Source organism: Rutilus rutilus (genome assembly GCF_951802725.1).
Source record: "Rutilus rutilus genome assembly, chromosome: 19".
Taxonomy (NCBI): Eukaryota; Metazoa; Chordata; class Actinopteri; order Cypriniformes; family Leuciscidae; genus Rutilus; species Rutilus rutilus.
This window is the reverse complement of record NC_140232.1, coordinates 8,311,123-8,332,183: the sequence shown is the minus strand read 5'-3', so window position 1 is coordinate 8,332,183 and position 21,061 is coordinate 8,311,123. Positions and strand designations below refer to the sequence as shown.

Sequence of the window (21,061 nt, the reverse complement as noted above, 5' to 3'; positions counted from 1 at the left end):
GAATTAAAAAAACTAGAGGGAACATTGCTCAACACTGCTTGAAGAAGGAGATTTGTGGGAGAAGCCACAGAGAGGCCATCGCTCACTTTGAAAGAGCTGCAGAATTCAATAGCTAAAACAGAGTAAAGGTTACCCACTTGACCAAATGAAGAAGAGCTGTGAATAACACTGCTATGAGAGGCTGGCACAAAGATGCAATTACTCAAAAAGAACCATGTGAATTTGCAGTGAAGAAAACAGTGATTTAGTTCAGCGTGGGAAATGGTTTTTTTGGTTGGATGAGACCAAGAACTGTTTACACCAAATCCAAAGCTTAAACTTGCAGCCCATGGTCCTCTTTAGTGACTGGACTTTCTTTTAAAAACAGAATGAAGAATAGATGAAATACTGCAGGAAAGCCTGTTTAATTCTGTTTCAGAACTGAAGCATGCAAAGAAGTCGATCCCATTCAACGAATGAACACTGCAGACAGAGGCTCAAAAACAGCATGAATATCAATAACAATAGTCAGGATCAAAATCTCGGATCTGATAGAGAATCTGTGGAGAATTATTAATACGCAAAAATAATACTGGAAACAAGAATGATATGCAAATTGCATATTTCAGCTTTTTATTTTGTTAAGAAAATTCTCTAAAATAAAACCATGCATAAAATAAGGAACTGATTTCTTCACAGGGTACTATATATATACTGTATAGAGAGAGAGAGAGAGAGAGAGAGAGCTTAGTCATGGCAGAAATGTTGCATGCATCATTTTATTATAATAGGAATAAAAAAAAAAAAACATTTAAATATTTATGCCATCTCTTTTTTTTTTTTCATTTTTAGAAATATCAGAATTTTACTCATGGCACACAATATTACAATAGCATAAGGGTTGATCTCAGTAATCTAGAAATAAAAAGGTTGAATATGACAACTTGGTCAGAAATGTGTGTGTTTTCAAAATTTTAGGTAATCTTAATTTTCTCCCAATAAATGTTATAGCTTAACAGCTGTAACCGATCTTGTATTGAAAGAACATAACATAAGATGTTAATAAAATAATGATGTAACCTCCATCCAACTAAACCCAAATCAAACTAAACCTTAGATTTTTTTTAGAAACTGATTAGAAATTGATAGACCCACATTTTGTGTATAAAAATACACAATGCTACCCAGGTGAATCTCATGAAACCTTTCAAAAAGATTTTTCACACCAAAATAAGTGAAATATGAAAAAATCTCATCCCATCTCGTAATGTAAAAACATAATAAAATCTCATCTCATCTCGTAATGTAAAAACGTAATAATATAAGTGTTTTTACATATAATGGTAATGTTGATTATGGTGAATCATTACCAAAACCAAACCAAACAAAACAAAAAACACCGGAATTCAAAAATCACAATGCACCGAATAATTTCTTTTCTTCTTCGATGCAAGTGTGAAAAACAAAACACTTGGTTTCACCCACCCTGTTTGGTTAGTAGAGAATTAAGTGGTTAAATGCATGTGTCAATACTTTGATGGGGTTTAGATTTTGCTTTTCTCATAGGATTCCGCTGACGTCACCTCTCCACCTCTGAAGCGCTGACTGAGTTCCGCTGACATCACGGAGCAGCAGGATTTCTGTAAGAAAGTAGGTCATTTTCACTTTCTGTGTGTGTGTGTGCACCATTCTCTCAGGTCAATTTAAAGGTGCAGTCTGTAAGAATGACAGCTAGTGTTCGAAATAGGTACTGCAGTCCAATATCGGCGATCGTTGTTTCCCGTCCAGTTTGAGGACACGCAACAGGAGTGAGCGCAAATGACAATGAAAGCCGAGGAGACTTACTTTTTAAGTTGATGAGCCAGACAAGGCTTAAACTCAGTCCCAGACTAAAATGCATGTTTGAGCTGTTTTAACTGAAAGCAACTTGCACTGACATATCTTAAAATATGTCAGCCATTGTTTTTATCTCAAGATGCACACCAGTAATGCTTTTTTCTAAGGCACGTGTATAAAAGATAAAAGGCCTGGTTTCACAGACTGGGCTTAGATTTAGCAAGGATTTAGTTAAATTAGGACATTTAAGAAGCTTTTATAAACATGCCTTTGAATTACAAATAAATATATATGATATGATGAACATGATTTCAACATATTTGCTGACCCTGGAACAGCATTCCAATCTCAACCAATCAGATTTGAGGAACAAGTTTACAGTTTATGTCATGTTTAGGCTTACAATCAGGGTTAGGTGCTTCCACATCTGTGTTATTCATTCACCTACCATTTTCCTCTGATCAGGCTTTAGGTTAGGCTGAGGAGTAGTGATAGGGTTAGGAGTAGGACTAAATTTTCAGTCAGGAATGTTGTTCCAGGATCCAGGAACATGTATTAAGGCCCGTTCACACCAAGGACAATAACTATAAAGATAACGATAAAGATAATAATAGTTCTAAAAATCGTTCTCAGTATCAAAGAATAGCAGAGTCCACACCACAGCTATAACAATAAGGGAACAGAGAAACGATATCGTTTGAATCGGAAAGAGTCAGAGCGATTTTTTTCGCAGCTGATGAACGATAAAAACACTGACAGCCAATCAGAATTCATCCTGCTGTAACGAGCTCAAGCATTTAAAGTGGCAGACAAGCACGCACTTAGATTAAAAGGAACATTATTATCCACTGGTGTGGACAAAATATAGTTATCTTTCTTTATAGTTATCGTTCTTAGTGTGAACGGGCCTTTACTTGGCAAAACCACACTGTCCATATATAGAGAGATGGGGGGCTTCTCACCTGCTGAGTGTTAGCGATTTTGCGTGATTTGGCAGCCAGTTCCATCAAAGCCAAGAAAATCCCCAGTCCCAGACCGAGTGCCAGTAATAAGTAGATTCCCTTCAGACTGCTGGGCTTCAGTGGAGCACTCTTGCCATTTTTAGCCACACAACTGCTAGCCCACCACTTACTGCGGAAGTAATCCAGCTCACCCGACTCGCTCAGACGGAGAATGGCAACACTTAGGTTTTTCAGTAGAGGAGAGCCTGAGGACAATAATACACACACACACACACACACAGATGGTGAATACTGTGGTGGTACTAGATGCTAAATACCATGGCATGTCTAAAATTTTCTGTATGCAAAAATCTATAATTTTATGGAACAGAGAGCATACCTAAAGGAGCAGCAATGCTGTAACCCCTCATGCCGATGATTTCTGGGGCACGTGTTAGGTTGCAGTATCTTGCCACTGCCAGGTCGAGGGACACAGACTCGCCGATGAAAGCATAGTTGCCTTTCTGAGCCCTGCGGAAACCTTCTTCTGCATTGAGTGAATAGCTCTGAGCTTTCTTGATGTGCTCATAGATTCTGTGGTGTGTGGGGTTGTTTGAGTTCTGTCAAAGGCAAGTAACAGTAAAACATAGAGTAGTTGGCAGCTGCTCTTCAAATAATGCTTAAAGTCATGCATACTAACCAACTGACATGAAATGATTCAAGATTCAGACTTAGTTTTACAAAGGTTTTGTATATTCTAAAAATGCTTTCGGTTCATATTTTCACCCAAAAATCTAAATTCTGTCATCATTTATTCACTCTTATGCTGTTCCAATTTCAGCCCATAAGACTTAATCTTCAGAACACAAATTACGATATTTTCTCTCATGATTTTTGTCCATCAACTAAAAGTTGTAATCAACATTTTCAAGCTTCTAAATGTAATTTAAGACATCATAAAAGTAATCCAATCGAACCTTTTATTCTAAGTTTTCTGTATTTATTTGTTGAACAGGTTCTCGGTGCACCAAGTAAACTAAGCTGCTGATGACCAATTTTTATATGTGAATAAAAGCCTAAAGTAAATAATACAGTGATCCTGTCTCTTCAGGAGACTTGTTAAATACATATACTTTTACTATGTACTTTTTGAAGAGAAAATATTTTTAATTACCTAGACAAATTGGACAAACATTTGACAAAAATTGTTGACAGAATATTAAAAATGTAATTTGTGTTCAGAAGATGACGAAAAGTTTTATACACTGTAAAAAATTTGTAACACTACCAAATCAAAAATTTCAATTGACCGATAACATCTAAATTTTTCAATTGGCCCAAGTGAAATTCTGTAAATTCTAAAATTAAATGTACAGATTTTCACTTGGGCCAATTGAAAAATTTAGATGTTATCGGTCAATTGAAATTTTTGATTTGGGAGTGTTAAAATTTTTTTACAGTGTAGGTTTTATAGGTTTTTTACATGTCGTATGTGTGTGAGTGATTTGACAGATTTTTCAGTTTTCTGATGAATTATAATAATAATCATTTTATATATTAAAATGAAATTATTATATTGTATTGAATAAATTCTGTCTTACCTTGAAGAATGCAAAAGAAGAAGAATCTTTAATGGTACCATACTCAATCAAGTTTTGATTAGCAAGGTCTTCAAAGCTCTTGATTGACAGTTGCTGCTTGTCTGAATGCAGCCATAAACTAAGGTTGGCAAAGTAACAAGCAAGCAACACCAATGAAAACAGCCACCAGATAGCTGTAATGACCCTTCCCGAAAGAGCCCTTGGGTGAGGACCAGCACCTGCGGTAAAATTTAGAACAAACTTTACATTTTTAATAAAAAATCGCTAATCTGGCAGCCTAGGCTCACTGGATAAATGCCTGTGGCATAATTCTGCAAAATTATATTAAGTTAAAGTGAAATGCCCAGTGAGTGGCACTAAAAGCGAGTTCAGTTTTAAATGAAACTAATGAATGTGGCAATGTTTTATTACCTTGGTTGCTGTAGGCTACATATTGTGGCAGTTCGAAAAATAAAATTCCAGTGCGTGACTCTAAATCGCATTTGAATAAAATAATTTAGGCCTACCACCTTGAACCCAATCGATAGTTTTAACAAATGCGATAGATAAAAACGCATTTTCTGAAGCAACCATGCCATTTTAGCTTGCTTATCTTAGTCTATGAACTCTTTTATCATGACTTGTGTTTCACAGTAGGCAGGTCAATGCTGCCCTATCATAAACTCTGTAGCCCAGGCTTCCAGATGTTCATTTGAGCTGAAAACTGTAGTGTAACTGTACATTTTATGTATGTAGCCTGCTTTTATGGTTGTTGCAATGTTATTAAACAAAATTAAATCATACCAATTTATCATACACCAATTGCCAATGTTTATTCATGAACTGGCTCTTAACCATTTAATGTGATACAGGTAAATCCAAATCCAATTTGAAAAACAGCCTACGATTAGTTGTTTTGTTGTATTGTTGTATTGTAAAGTGTGTCAGGGTGTAAATAATTGTAAGCATACTTATCCATGCTATGTAAGCTACCTTGAAGAGTCATTGCTCCCATGGTATACCAAAAACTGTGTGAGAGCGTGAAGCAATTATTTTCTTTCTCTGGTTGCTCCCATTCACTGGGGCTTATCCTGAAAAACAGACCATAGGCATGGTTTTGCTTTTTTTTTTTTTTTTTAAATCATGATAATTTGAAGGATCTTGGAACACCAACTAAATATCATTGCATATCATATGATATATCATATTCATTATCATCCTACATTTCAAAGTGCCATGATATTACCATCCCACCCTTACCGTGACACAAAGAAGATACAGACAGAGGTCAACAGGTAGGCGACCAGTACACCCATCCACATCTCAGTGGAGAACAGGTTAAGAAGGCTCAGGAACTGCGAGTCATCTGAAGCCAAGTCTTTTATTAGGATGAAACTAAGGCCAGTCTGCATGAAGGGTTTGCTCATGTCCACAGCTAACTCGCGTTTAGCTATAAGAGTTAGTGGTGCCACAGCGATGTCTGCTTCCTGTAGAAATCAGCAACAGACACATGGACACACACACAAGGAGGGTTTCTTGGGACTTTTTTTTACATAATACAGGTACAATTTTGTAGAAACAGGTGTAGATTTATAAGTGTAGATTTAAAAGTATTGCCTCAATGAGAAAGGCACACCTTCACATTTTCAGGTAAGACCAACACAGAAATTAATGATATATTTAAAGTCCCCATGAAATCATAGAAGTTGAAGTTTTTTGGCTTTTTGTATGAATATGTTAGCCTTACTGTTATAAGTTAGTACGTGTCAAAACAATGACAAAATAAGCATTCAAAACTTAGAGTCTCTCAGTTTTGCCAATATGGATCAGTGATTTTGATGATATCACTGTAGACTTCAGATTCTCATCAGATTATCTGTCAAATGAAATGCTGTTTAGAATCTGAAGCATCCTGCCCCATACACTATAGACTCTGAAGCTGTGGCTAAAATTGGTCATTTGTTAACACAACTACCATTTTCTATATGGCAAATGGCACATAGTGCACTATATAGGGGATAGGGAACGATTCAGACAGTGTAAATATGCCTTCCACTGGGGCAAATGAAGTCTGGTTTCACATTAGTGTCACACACAGTCTGCTCCATTCCAGAGACACGATAGCGCAGAGCGGATCATATGCACGAGTCTGCGTATACCAGAAAACACATCAGACCCATTTGAATTCTGCACAGAATTGTCTATTTTAAAGCGATATGGAGGAGATTGGAAGGAGAAATGGTCAGAGATTAGAAGGAAACAGTGGCTTTACTGAGCTCAACGGCTCTGGCCGAGCTGTATGTGGTATAAAAAGGGGAGGAGCGGTTCAATATGTCCCACCCTGTCTTCCTGTTTCAGTGGAAATTACGTCAACACACTGAATTAAGCCCCGTTCACACTACAAGCGACTTTATCGCTGCATGTCGCCAGTGGCTGGCGGTGCGGTCGTTAGTGGGCGTTCTCACTTCTGGTTGCCTAGGTAATGTTTGTGAGTGACATTCACGGATGTTACGTGTTGTAGACAACAAATCTGTTTTCTTGCCGCTACAAGCTAACATTTTGGAAGGAAAAGTCTAAATATAAATGGGATCAGTACATAAAATGCATAATATTAAAGATGAATGAGAAACAGCGAGTGCCCTGTGCTATCGCGGCTATTTAACTGCAGAAAATGGGCAAATACTGGTCTTTCTGAGTTCACGAAACCATTCGGGCTCGGAGTCAGCACGGCGAGTACCACCGTATGTACACAGAGACATATCATAAACTATTGGACAGTTTCTGACTGCTAAAATAAACTTCTCATTCATCTTGCCTCGGTCAGACGCTGCACTGAAGAGTGACGGATCACGTTTGCTCCACTGACTTCACTCCTATTGGTTGTCGCTCGCGAAAGTCGCTCTTCATTTGCATAAAGTTAAACATTTCTCAACTTTGTCGCGTCGCCAGACACGCCCATCCAGTCGCCAACGGTCGCGACCGCGCGTGTCGCCGGAAGTCGCCCGCTCCCCATTGAAAATGAATGGTATCGCGTCGCTTGGTCGCGTGTAGTGTGAACGTACCTTAATGCTGTGCGTTTTCAAGCTACTTTAGTGGGCCTTTAAGTATAAATACAGAAAATGCAAGAATTAGTGAATGGGAGAAAGTAATATTGTGAAATATTATAAAAAATTTAAATATCTTTAATTTAATTCTATTTAATTCGAATTAATTCTATCTTTAATTCTATTTTAATATATTTTAAAATGTAATTTATTCCTGTGATGGCAGAGAATAATTTTCAGCAGCTATTACGTGAATCTTAAGTGTCACTTGATCCTTCAGAAATCCTTCTAATATGCTGTTCTCTTTCAAAGGAACTCAGCGCTGCGTCATGGTGTGGAGGCTATGGGAACCTTTCAATGTTCCAGTGTGCCAGTGTCTGAAGCATGAGTGCAATCACGCCAGTTTCATTGGCAGACAGAAGGGTCAGGTAGCGTATCATGGCGTGTCATAAAGACCATAAAATGCCAAGATAGAAGCTCCACTACAACTTGGGTCTCTTCTCGAAGGAAGAGAGTCAGGCATGTGGACCCTGTGTTCGGGTCCTGAGTTTGCAGAGGCGGTGCGGCGACTCCGATCATGGGAATCGCATGTAGGGTTGGCAGAAGACCTGAGACATGTATTCTTTCTCGTGCTCTTTCTTTGACTTTGATGTCCACGTTAGATCAGAATGGTCACTCTACTGTTTCTTCCAATCGAAATTAGGATATAGTACTGGCCGTATCCAGCTCTGAAGAACTGAATGCTGGTAAATTTGAAGCAGGCAGATTTAAGGGGCATCTCTCTCTCTCCTCCCCACAGAAATTGTTCTCTTTAAAAAAAAGAACAAAAAAACACTGAGGTGTAGAGATCAAATTCTGTGTTTTTAGTCCTGTGATGAGTTATTTGACTATCATGGGTTTGCATGGGCATGGAGATGTGGTGATTCCCATTGTTGAAGAGACATTATCCAATTATCTTTTCCTTCTTTGGCATCATCCTGGATGGGCCCTGTTTTGCCTTCCAGACCCTGTCAATTCACACCTGGTCTGATTAGCAAAGCTTATTCAGCAGCGGGTCAGCTCCTGAAAGAATTAGGTTCAATGGCGAAGGACTAACCCTTATGTGGTGAAAGAACGTTGCTTGGCCACAGATTTAGCCTTCAGTGCCACCAAACAAATGGTCCATGTAATTGGCCGTTTCATAGGCATCTGTGGCTTGATTTATCAGGGATCAAAGGGAATAAAAGGGAATCTTGGTTGCCCAGATCACGCCTCCTGGTCTTTTCAGTGACGCTGTTACCGACGTCATTTGCCTGAATATAGGAAGTTCCCCAGGTTTGTTTTTGGGGTCGAAGCATACAAATGTCAGCTTCTTCTTTTCGGTAGTGTGGGATTTAATATGCAGGCTTATCTATTCCCTGCATGTTTTTGCCGATCCTTGCCTCTGTAGGTGATATCAGGCTAGGCCTGGGCATATTGTTTAGCCTTTTTCAGGGATGCATTCATGATGGCTCAAAGGCGGGGGTTTCGGCCTCCGGGAAATCCTCTGTGAGTCACAAGGGTTATGTGCTGTTGCATTTGTACCCTTGTAGCATGTTGCTGTTACCAGTGTAATGACAGATGTCCCCCTTATGGACCGGGGTATGGTCTGGGATGACCACCTCACTCATAGCCTCTGTAGAAGGCATATTGCAAAAGTGACTCAAAGTAGAGGTTCCACTGTCCGGGTATTGCAAGTCATAAGAGTTACGTGCTGAGGCCCTTTCTCTGTGGTACAGACCCCAGTGCCGACCTTCGGTCCCTCGCTTGGGGCATTTTGATGTTACCAGTGTTGCGACAGATGCTCCCCTCAGGGCTGGTGTACGGTCTTGAATGGCTGCCCAGTTATAGCCTGAGTAGAAGCATATTGCTATGGTGACTCAGAGCAGAGGTTTCACCCTTTGGGCATCAGTAGTGGACAGTAGCAAAGTGTTTTTACTTCGTTACTGTACTTAAAGGGTAACTCTCACCAACCTAGGGTCTTTTTTGTTAATCTACCCGAGGCAGACTTTCGTGTAAAAGCATAATTAGAATGGAAACGCCACTTTTAAGTTTGACCGTAGTTTCGGTCAAATTGCCTTTTGAATGGGAGTGCTTGGGGCACTTCTATGATAGCATCAAAAATCGCTATCTTTAATACACTAAGAAGGCATGACACAACATGTAACTTAGCTTGAAGTATCACCAGGGGCTTTACACATGAACTCGAGTATTGAGAACATTGTTTGTGTACACAGAGATTACTAAAAAGAAAGATTTTGAACAACTCACTGTGTTTCCGTCCGCCGGCATTTTGTCAGTCAAAAATAGTCAATCTCCATAACAGGGAGGAGAGTAAAGATGGAAAGCTCCTAAAGCTTAGTTCCAAATAAATTCATGGATAATTTGTTGTTTTGTCGTTTGTGAAAATCAATATTGACCTTGTATTTGAAAAAGGATGCTCATATAAGAAACAATACTAAAAGTCAGTTCATTCGCATTCGGAGATCGACTCTTTTTGACTGACAAAATGCCGGCGGACGGAAACACAGTGAGTTGTTCAAAATCTTTCTTTTTAGTAAACTCAGTGTACGCAAACAATGTTCTCAATGCTGGAGTTCATGTGTAGAGCCCCTGGTGATACTTCAAGCAAAGTTTCATGTTGTGTCGTGCCTTCTTAGTGTTTTAAAAATAGCGATTTTTTATGCTATCATGAAAGTGCCCCAAGCACTTCCATTCAAAAGGCAATTTGACCGAAAACGAATATACAGTCAAACTTAAAAGTGGCGTTTCCATTCTAATTATGTTTTTAAACGAAAGTTTGCCTCGGGTAGATTAACAAAAAGATAGGTTGCATTTTGGCAAGAGTTAAGTATTTGTATTTTATCAGAGTATTTTTATTTTGGGGAAACTTTTACTTTACTACATTCCAAAGCACAATATTGTACTTTTTACTTCACTGCAATTCATAAAAACATATAGTTCCTCATTATTTTGAAGAAATAGACACCCGTCCCGAAACACAATAGCGATGTCCGATTCATGAACGAGCTGATCCTTTCCAATGAACCTGAAATCACACTGAACGATTAATGTGTGAATCAAACTGATCTGATTGCAGACGTTCTCAAGTCAACAACACACTAATTTAATGAACTGATCAAAATGAGCCGGATATCGTCAGAGCTTGAAGTTGCGTGACTGAAAAGTAAGTTACTAATTCTGAAATTTAGTATTGATTAATGTAAATTAAATTTATATTTAGGAAACTGTATGCCCAGAAATGGCAACTCTTTGCTTCATGGTGCAAACAGCTATATTTGGACCCAGTCTACTGCCTGGTTGGTTGAGTTCTGAAGTTTCTACAAGAGCGCCTTTTAGCAGGATACTCTGCTACACTCAAAGCTTATCTTAGAAAGCTATTTTGGCTAGCCATCTAATAAGCCTATTAATGAAGTCAGATTCCCCATTGAAGCTCCTGGAGTCAGCATCTGAGGAATTTCTGACACTTTTCTAGTGGCTATGTTACCAGCAAAACTAACATCGCTTAGAGCAGGATTCTCAAACTTTTGGAACTAAAGCCCCCCCAAGCCTCCCCTATCATGTGGCATTACCCCCCCTCCACACCCCCTATTTGAAGGAGACCAGGATTAATGATTATCTATTCTATATAAATCTATATATAACCTAATATATAACCTGTTTTTGATTGATAGATAGATAGATTTAATTACTTTTCATATTTGATATATCTGACATAGGTAAGCAACTGTGCAAGCCCTGCAACATCAGTTGTCTCATCAAACTGCAGGGCATGGTACTGGCTTTGCATGATGTTAGCCAGCAATTGCTCCTTAACGTCACTTGCCATGTCAGATATGCAGCGGCTAACGGTGTAGTTAGAAAGGGGGATGTCACCAATCTGTTGTGCGAAATTCTCTCCAAACATGATTTGACAGATACCTCAGACAGCAGGGAAGATTTGCACCTCGGCAATTGTGTGAGGTTTTCCTAATTTAGCAACTTGTTGCGAGACGTGGTAGCATGCTTCTAGACACCTGTTAGACACTGATGTGTGTTTGCTGATGTTGCATTTTTGTCGTGCAAGGCAAGAACTTTAAATTGAAAAAATCTAAGGGTTTGTCTTTGAGTGTCGGGTGTTTAGTTTCTAAATGGCGCTTCAGCTTGCATGGCTTCATGGTATCATTTGCCTGCAAATCTGCACATATAACACACTGGGGCAGCGCTTAAGTCCTAGCCACCGTAAAGCCAAACGGAAGATAGCTAATGTCATACTTTCGTGTTTTACAGTTCTTAGGGGTTGGTGCTGACGACACATTGTCGCCACAACTCCTTTTGGCACGTTTGACTAACTTATCCATAAACCAATATGGAATCTGTTCGGCTGGTAGTCACTGACATTCTGAAACGTGTCTGCAGTGTGATAGTGCGTAATATAAGCACATGACAAGAATAAATGGTCAAATAAAGTTTAAATTCAAATTTAAAACAATGGAGAAGCTGATAAGTGATTGGTCTGTGACAACACAGCGTGCACATGCGCAGCTCATTCACGTCTATGTCAGCTGCCATTCGGTCAATGGAATGCACTGCTCCTCTCAGCCACTCACTGAACAGAGCAGAAGCAGAGAGAGGTGTGACTGCAGCGGGAAAGCAAGACCTCGCGCTTGCAGGACAGTCCTAGTGAGATTTGGAAAGTTGCTAAGGGTTGTCCAAAAAGTCGCAAGATTTGTCGCTAGGTGCTTTTTCGGAAAAAAGTCGCTAAAGGGGTCTGAAAAGCTGCTAAATCTAGCGACAAAGTCGCTAAATTGGCAACACTGGTCTGCACTGACAGTTAGATAAAAGGCAGGCCAAGCTCCGCCGCTCCCCACAAGAAGAGCTGAGATTTATTTGGAGTTAATCAGTCACTTCAGGTGAAGACTGGTGTTTACTATTTCACATGAGCTTGATGATTAGTTAATTCTGAACACAGCCAAATTCCCAATTATAAAAGGGTGTTCACACCTATAGAGTTAGGATATACATTTGTTTATTTTTTTTATTTTGTAATATTTATTTTTATTCATTTTCATTTATTTTAATAATTGTTTTATATTCTAATTGTTGTCAAACAACTAATAGATTTTAATGTTCTGTATGAGCATTTGTAAATTAGAACATTTAAATCTTGACATGGAGCAGGTTTTGTCTACTCAAAGATTGTGATACTCACCCCTCTTACAACCTCTCCAATCATGCCGTTCCAGTTGCCGCTGTCATCTGTCTGGCCATATCGACCATCCTTCACAAGATGAATATCATACTTAAAATCTAATTTCTTAGAAACAGCTGACAGCAGGTCAATGCAGAAGCCCTCCAGTTCGGAGCCTTTAGACATTATATACGGTTCCTCCTGCATGGTGTCAAAAACATTATTTAGTTACAAATCATTACAAAAATGTAATTTATAAGTGGCCCAGATTTAATTAATTTAACTCACCTTGATGGTTGTAACTCTTAATGTTTGTGGTCCTAAAATATAAAACAACATTTCATTCAACTTGTTACACATTTTTTTCTTTATAAGAAACTCTTCATTATACAGAGAACGGCTCATGTCTTGGTTCATCATTGTAAAAAAAAAAATTAATGAAATTTGAGTGTTGGTTCCCAGGGCATTGCTATGTGGTGGCTCAGGCATTCTGAATGGTGTTTTTGCATTGTTATGCTGCTAGAGTTTTCTGGGTGATTGCTAGAGCGTTTCTAGGGTGTTCTGGTTAGTTGCTTACTGGCCCAAGTCGAAAGGGTCCACCCACCCCAAATTTCGATATGATATTCTAATACTTAAAAATGGCTCTCAAGTCTCTGACTATTTTATCGCCAGATGAAAATCATAAATCTGATTACAAAAGTAATATTACAACTCTCCATAAGTCAAAGTAGAAACGAGGCACATGTTTCTGTGTTAGTGTGTTGTGTTCAGAACAACTTGAAAGTTTGGTAGTCTATAAACCTCAGTCATTTAGTGTATGATGCCCAGTTTTTTTCTCTGTAACTATTTACAAAGTCAACAAGTGTTACAATTTATTCAGATTTTAAGTTGTGTAGTGTATTCCAGTCTTAAGTATGAACACTGATAAAAGTGATGCTTGACTTAGTAAACCCCACTAATTATTCTACTTTTTTTTTTTTTACACAATGTGTTTATTCTTTTTGTCTAATTGGCTGTTTGATGTCAGGGTTTTTTGTGAGCTAATCCAATTTTCGAATCAGTGAGTAGAAACAGGACTAGGAAAAAAAACAATGCTTGTCTCAATTTGACAAGGTCAGAACATTTGGATGGCATTCCTGGTTGCTAATGAAGCTTTCTGTCACGCTGAGATGTACTTTGCACTCTTCTTCAAACATCCACTAATATTCCCAAATTTAGCAGATGTAGACAATGTCCCATTTGTGCTACAGCACTATGGTGAAACGGTCGCCTCATGGCCACTAATCTTACTTTGACCAAATGAGACTTAAAAGGAGATAGTTGGAAGTAAACAAAAGCTTGCTTTTGAGTGTGTACTGCCTCCTGCAGTGGAACGGATGCGGTGGGAGTCTGGGAAAGTTCCAGGAACTCTCTAAAGAAAGCGCTCACAAAATGATGGGAAAGTGCCCCACTTGTCTGGCTGCAGCATCTGAGTCCACTTGGGAGTTGCTCCCTATTTTGTTTTGATCCTGTTTAATGCAGACCAGTCCAGATCAACCAGCAGACATGCTGATAGATGCATGAATGTGTGTGAGAGAATCAAAGAGCTGTTTTTTGAAATTATACATGGATTGCTGTATTTTAAATGGTCTTTTCATCTGACATTCCATGCATTCCTAAATGTCTTTGGTAATTTAAATGAATTGTTCTCACATTCGTATTCTAATAATAATAGTGTGTACTAATATGTAAGATGTTTAACAGTATCCTCAGTTACGTCATTCACAACATTTCATGGAAATGAATGACCGCTGTTGCCTTTTTTGCACAATTTCCACATTTCCATAAGTTGAAGTCACACTGATTTACTTTTACAGAAGCAAATATCAATTTCAAGAAACATACATTATCATCATTTAAAATATCAATTTCAATCGATTTGCATTTTATACATGAATTTTTATACAAAAATTAATATTATTAACTTAACTTCTTAACGAACTTTTTCATTCGTGGAACAAGAAGAATATTACTAGACTGTATTTCATTCTCTTTTCCGAGAAAATACAATAAACTAAGATTGAAGAAGCAAAAAGATGTAAAAGCAGAACAAAATATTCATAAAATATAGTCCAAGCAAGTGCAAGTCAAATTTATGAAGAAAAGAATCTTTCAAAAAGGTGTTAATCAATGAATCAGTTGATCTTGTTCACAAAACCTGGTAACACTTTACAATAAGGTAATACTGTATTAACTAACATGAACTAACAATTAGCAATACATTTGTTACAGTATTTATTCATCTTTGTTAATGTTAGTTAATAAAAATACAGCTGTTCATTATTTGTTCATGTTAGGTCACAGTGCATTAACTAATGTTAACAAATACAACTTTGATTTTAATAACCCATTAATACATAACTAAGATTAATAAATGCTGAAAAAGTATTGTTCTTTCTTAGTTCATGTTAACTAAGGTAGTTAACTTATGTTAACTAATGAACCTTATTGTAAAGTGTTACCCAAAACCTTTCTGAATGATTTCTTCATTATTCTCAAGTTCAAGTTGTTCATTCATCAATTCACAGACTCAATGAGCCAGGTTACAGCAGTTAACAGCCCACTAGAAAGGAAAACTTTAAGTCGACAATGACTTAATTTGTGTTTCTCACACAAATGACTTAAGAAGTCTTGAAATATTGCACAAAACGTAGATCATTTCAATACAAATTTTATGTTGCTTTTGTGTCCCTTTAAGCTTGAAATACTTTGTGCCTGTTCTATGTAACTGCATAGTTAAGATTATGGAAAACTTCAGATTTTGTTCTTTTGGGATCTAAGACAAAAAAAGTCGTAAAAGTTTGGAACGACATGATGGTAACATATAAGTGATAATAGTATATATTTTTGAGTGAACTATTACTTTTAAAATGATTTTCATTGACAATATTCTTGATTTTAAGAAGAAACTGTATCTAACCAGATTCGCTTTCTAGGTAAAGTTAGAGTTAAACTGCTTGAGCAATCTTGATTAAGTTCTGCCAGCTTTTGGTGAGAATGTGCTGTTTCCGTTTGATCCGTTTGATCCGTGCAACACACAGCAGGCCTCCATCAGTATCACAGCATATCACTGACACCCCTCATCCTCCCATTCAAACCATGAAAAACTAACATGCCATCAAAACTGAAGTCATGTCATGGGCTGCCCCACATTAGTGACTGCTTGGTTAGTGGTGGCTAATTGATTAATCACACTCATTATAGTGAATAGCAGTAGTGTTCTCTGCTTTGAATGCCGGCTGCTCCATGCCTGGCGGGATGTCATGAGACAGTTCCAGCGCAATGCCATGCCTTAGACTGAAACATGCCGTGTCAGACTAATATTGGCTCTATCTACATCCTGCTTTGTCTCTACCTCAGACGGCACGTCCATGGACCGTCTGGTTATTGGTGCTATTAAACCCTATTCACCTCAGCCCCCTAAAATCCTTGTTGTAGTGACAGGATCACAAGTACACTCATGAAATGATTTCAATGGTCACACGCAGACCTCAACACTTACATAAAAGGTACATAAAATACAACAAGAGTGAAAAGCTTTTTCAGTAACATTAACAAAACATGTATGTACAGGTGTAATCAAAATTATTCAGCCCCATTGCAAATCAGGTTTATTGGCAAAATTTACAGACTTTCAGCTGTTTGCAATGAACTAATCAAACAAAAGTAATTGAAATAGCTAAACACAACAAATGTTTCAAGTGGTTTCCCCAAATTCAACTGAAAATGCAACTTTTAATGACTTCTGCAGTCTCAAAATTATTCAACCCCCTGATTAGAAACCCTCTCAACAGAATAATTCTGCTAAACAGATGTTGTCTCAAGCACACCTGATGAAACTAATCAAGGGCTTCATTAGTTGCACCAGGTGTGCTTGAGCTAGAACACATGAAATAACTGAACTGGCTAGGTTTGTTGAGTGTCACGTTTGACTGCATGTTAGGAATATGGCTAAGTCAAAAGAAGGGTCCAAAACGTTAAGAGAAGATATCATCATCCTTCACAAGCAAGGAACAGGATACAAAAAGATAGTGAAAGCACTAACTCTGTTCCTAGAGACAATGTTAGAAGCTTAGTTCGCAAGTTCAAAGTTAAAGGAACAGTGGTTAAACTACCTGGAATACTTAGAATACCTAAAATACTAGGGCTGGGAGAAAAAAAAATCGATTCACCTAGCTAGATTTTTTTTAAACGATTTAAATGATTATTATTTTTATTACAGATTCGATATTAATTCAAATTAAATTGCTTTATTTTTATCCTTGCTTATAGATGAGGTTGACACTGACAGAAGTTAGCCACTTTCCTTCCAACAGAGGATGAAATGTGTCGTTATCTATGAGTGTTGAGTGGCGTAATATCCCTTTCTAGTGGACGCGTGGAAGCGACGTGAGACTGAATGCACTGAAAAGCCCTCGCGCTACTCATGTGCTGAGAGTGAGATAAGACAGTAGAGCTGCACGATTAATCTTTAAAAGACTGATTAATAAATCAAGACATAATGAAAGACACGATTAATCTTTAAAAGACTGTGATCTCGATTCAAACACCCACGTGACCTTCTTCAATTTCGTCTGTCTATTAAACTTTTGACAAAATCATATCGCAACATTCAAATCTGTGTTGGCGCTGCCGCTGACCCAGAGAGAGTTGTCATGAAACAGCTTCACAAAAGGTCTTTTCAATCTTATAGTATCATTATTTCTGTGATACAACAGTTCAAATTATCAATATCAATATCAATACGTATCGTATCAGCACCCAAGTATTGTGATAGTATCGAATCGGGAGATAGGTGTATCATCCCAGCCCTATCAAATACCTCGGAGTGCACATCTCTGAGGATTTGACCTGGACTGATCACATTCAAGCCCAAGTAAAGAAAGCCAGGCAAAGGCTGTACCATCTGAGACTACTGAGGAAATGTAGGTTTTCCCCTGCAATCTTAAAAACTTTCTATATTGGGGCTATAGAAAGTATTTTGACTCAACGCATCTCATCGTGGTACGGGAACTGCTCTGCCCAGGATCGTAAAGCTCTACCGCTCTCCCTTCTCTGCACGACATTCACAACAGGCGATGCAAAGTCAGGGCTGTCAAGATCCTGAAGGACTCCACCCACCCTGGAAACTTACTATTTAACCTGCTGCAATCAGGCAGACGCCTCCGTAGTCTGATGGTTAAAACTGAGAGGCTCAGGAGGAGCTTCTTTCCTTAGGCCATCAGACTCTAACATGAAAAACATTAAGGACACTGATAAATTATTTAGTACACTGCACTGCACTTTACGCACACTGCTAGGTTATTTTAATATAGTTGCATCCTTTATATAAAGTATTTGTGTGTATTTTTATGCCACAGTCCACATAAAATTGCCAGATTTACATTTAACTGCTTGTTTTATCACCTTATAACTTGTATGTGACAAATAAACTTTGAATTTGAAGTTTGGATGGGCAGAAAAAGGAAGCTATCAACGGCTGCAACCAGATTTCTGAGAAAGCAGGTTCAGAAAAACCCTAGAGTGACTGCAAAAGACATGCAGCAAGACTTGGTGGCAACAGACACTGAGGTTTCAGCTTGCCCAGTAAGCGCGTACTAAATGCATGCCAGAACTCCAAAGACCTACACCACTACTGAACCAAAAGAACAATAAAAGTGCTCAAAATCATATAAATAAGCCTCCGGAGTTTTGGGATTCTGTTCTGTGGAGCGATGAAACAAAACTGGAACTTTTCGGCCCTGTGGATCAGAAGTATGTCTGGAGGAAGAAGAATGAAGCATATGCTGAAAATAACCCTCTGTCTGCAGTTAAACATGGTTTGTAGCTCTGTGATGCTCTGGGGCTGCTTTGCATCCTCTGGCACTGGAAACCTGCAGTGTGTGGAAGGCAAGATGGATTCATTGAAGTATTAGGAAATCCTAGGAGAAAACGTCATGTTGTCAGTGAGGAAGCTGAAGCTTGGGCATCATGAGACCTTCCAACAGGACAATGATCCCAAGCATACCTCAAATTTCACCAAGGTTTGGTTGCAGAAGAAGTCCTGAAAGATTCTACATGGCCATCACAGTCATCTGGCTTGAACCCCATAGAAAATCTCTAGTGGGATTTGAAGAAGGCGGTTGCAGCACGCAAACCCAAGAATATTAAGATTCCTCAGAAACGCTGCCAGAAGCTGATGTCTGGTTCTACATCTCATTTGCAGCAGGTCATAACAGCAAAAGTTATATTAAGTACTAAAGATGCTTTCCATGAAGGGGTTGAATAATGTTGAGACTGCAGAAGTCATTTAAAGTTGCATTTTCAGTTGAATTTGGGGAAACCACTTGAAAAATGGTGCGTTGAGCTACTTCAATTACTTTTGTTTGATTTGTTCTTTCCAAACAGCTGAAAGTCTGTAAATTTTGCCAATAAACCTGATTTGCAATGGGGGTCGAATAATTTTGATTACTACTGTAGTTTCTGCACCACTAGTGGCACCTAGCAGAATGAAAAAAAAAAAAGAAGCATATTTTCAATCAACCTTGCAAACATCCCTTTCGTGCATCGCACCTCCACAACTCAATCATCACAAATAGCTCTTACAGGTACTCGCAAAGGCATCTCAACAGATAAAGGTACACTACTTGAATACTTTTTTCTGTGTTGACATGTTACATGAGTATCTGCACTGGGCAAATTTTTTTGGCATGTACCACAACTGTTTGATGCTGAATAGACATTATAAACTTGAACATCTGTCTTTCTGTACAGGTGCATCATGATGCATTGAACCTATTTCATTTTTAAGGGTCTAAATGCAGCATTTTTTGGTTTGCACTTCTGTAACCGAAGATGTATGTCCTTTCCCATGCAACGCGTCAGCCGTGGTCCCACACTGGCTAAACACAATCCGTCTCACCCTCAACAGCCACAGCCCAAACTATCGCTATTGGTTGAGCTGGTAAGAGATCGACGGATCTCAATGTTTTGATGGTGCCTAGGAGGCTCAATGTTTCGACTTTTGGGGTAGATAAACCCATTAATGGCATTCTAATAGTTGTCAATAATCAAAAAAACTTAAAAAGATGCATTTTGACATTAAAAAATCTTACATATTTTACCTTTAACCCCTATGGTACAGTCAATAAAACGTATTAACTTCTCTGCCTCCCCCACCAGCTCTGGAGCACTAATGGAGTTTGTCATGTTATTGTAAATTGACCAGCCAACATGTTGACATTTACTTAAAAATGTTTGAGATATGTTCTGTTTTGACTAAATATGAATTTATTAATTCGGTTGAATTGCAAGACACAGATCATAGGTCATGTAATCTCAACTTTGCGACCAGCACAATGTGATCTGCTTCAAATTAAACTCATTTGTCAAAAGTATTATTCATTGAATTAGGTTTCTATTACTACGATGATTTTTAAAAAATGTTTTTATGCTAAACACACACTTGGTGAGCCAAAAATTACTTTATGATGATCTACTATGATGAAACTACTTTTGTTTTCATAACCACATGTATGAAAAGTCAAATTTCCATTTGCAACAAAATATCAGGCATTGGATAAACAAATGCTTGACAACTTGACACGGTTCATTCATAAGGCTTAGCAAAAAGCTTTATAATAAAAACAGTATTCTTTTTATAGCTACACATTGACCTAATAGTAGTCTTACTACAATTGGTATTACATTATGTAATGATATTACCTGCTGCCCAGACCCCAGCCAGCAGTGCTGATGAGACCAAGAGGAGTCCTAATGGAGCCATTTTACTGCCAATAACCTGAACTGGAATGATATACATAGTGCTCAATTCTCAAGACATTATTTATTCAAGAATCTGTTAAAGATACAGTAAAATTTTCATTTGAAAGTCAGCTGATTTCTTTAAAGATGTCATTTTACACTTTTAAGTATATTAAATAGCCCAATATTTAAAAGTACAGTACAGACAAAACCAAGATCCAAATGCTCAAAGAAAACAGTATTATTTACTAAGCAGCTGGAAATGAGAAAATACGTGGCAAGCTTACCGTAATCTGTAGTCACCCCCTTATTATTGCTCAGTACATGAGGCAACACACTATATAAAGCTTACAGATACACCCAAGAATGTGAAAACAGCCAATAAGAGAACAGGGGCCGTTCTCGAGTGGAGGGAAAGGGGTGGTTGTGTCTGACCATAACAAATCCACAAGGATTTATAGGAAAATAGATGATGGGGATTGGAATTTGGACAAAGATTAAGACGCATGTGACCCTGCAAACAAGAGATCAGAGAGCCGTTCAATACACAGGGCATACAGAAATGGTTCTCTGCAGCTGCTTAAAGAAAAGTCAATGAATAGCTGGATTTTATTGTTTGACTTCTTTTTACCTCTTTAAAATGGCCTAATCCTAATTTACAACCTCAAAGAATTGACTCTGGCATTGTAA

The 21,061-nt window shown here is 38.2% G+C and overlaps 1 protein-coding gene across 1 annotated transcript; it reads right to left on the bottom strand.

Annotated features, from left to right (window-relative positions):
• Positions 1 to 584: 584 nt before the first annotated feature.
• On the bottom strand, positions 585 to 20,779 carry LOC311278808 (putative glutamate receptor). The gene is made up of 10 exons (XM_084389869.1): positions 20,659 to 20,779; positions 20,333 to 20,413; positions 12,878 to 12,909; positions 12,611 to 12,790; positions 5,597 to 5,823; positions 5,330 to 5,427; positions 4,358 to 4,575; positions 3,157 to 3,376; positions 2,778 to 3,022; positions 585 to 1,619 (listed from the first exon to the last, which is right to left on the bottom strand). The coding sequence occupies exons 2-10, from the start codon at positions 20,391 to 20,393 to the stop codon at positions 1,524 to 1,526; spliced, it is 1,377 nt and encodes a 458-aa protein (XP_084245995.1). The 5' UTR covers positions 20,394 to 20,413; positions 20,659 to 20,779; the 3' UTR covers positions 585 to 1,523.
• Positions 20,780 to 21,061: the final 282 nt, after the last annotated feature.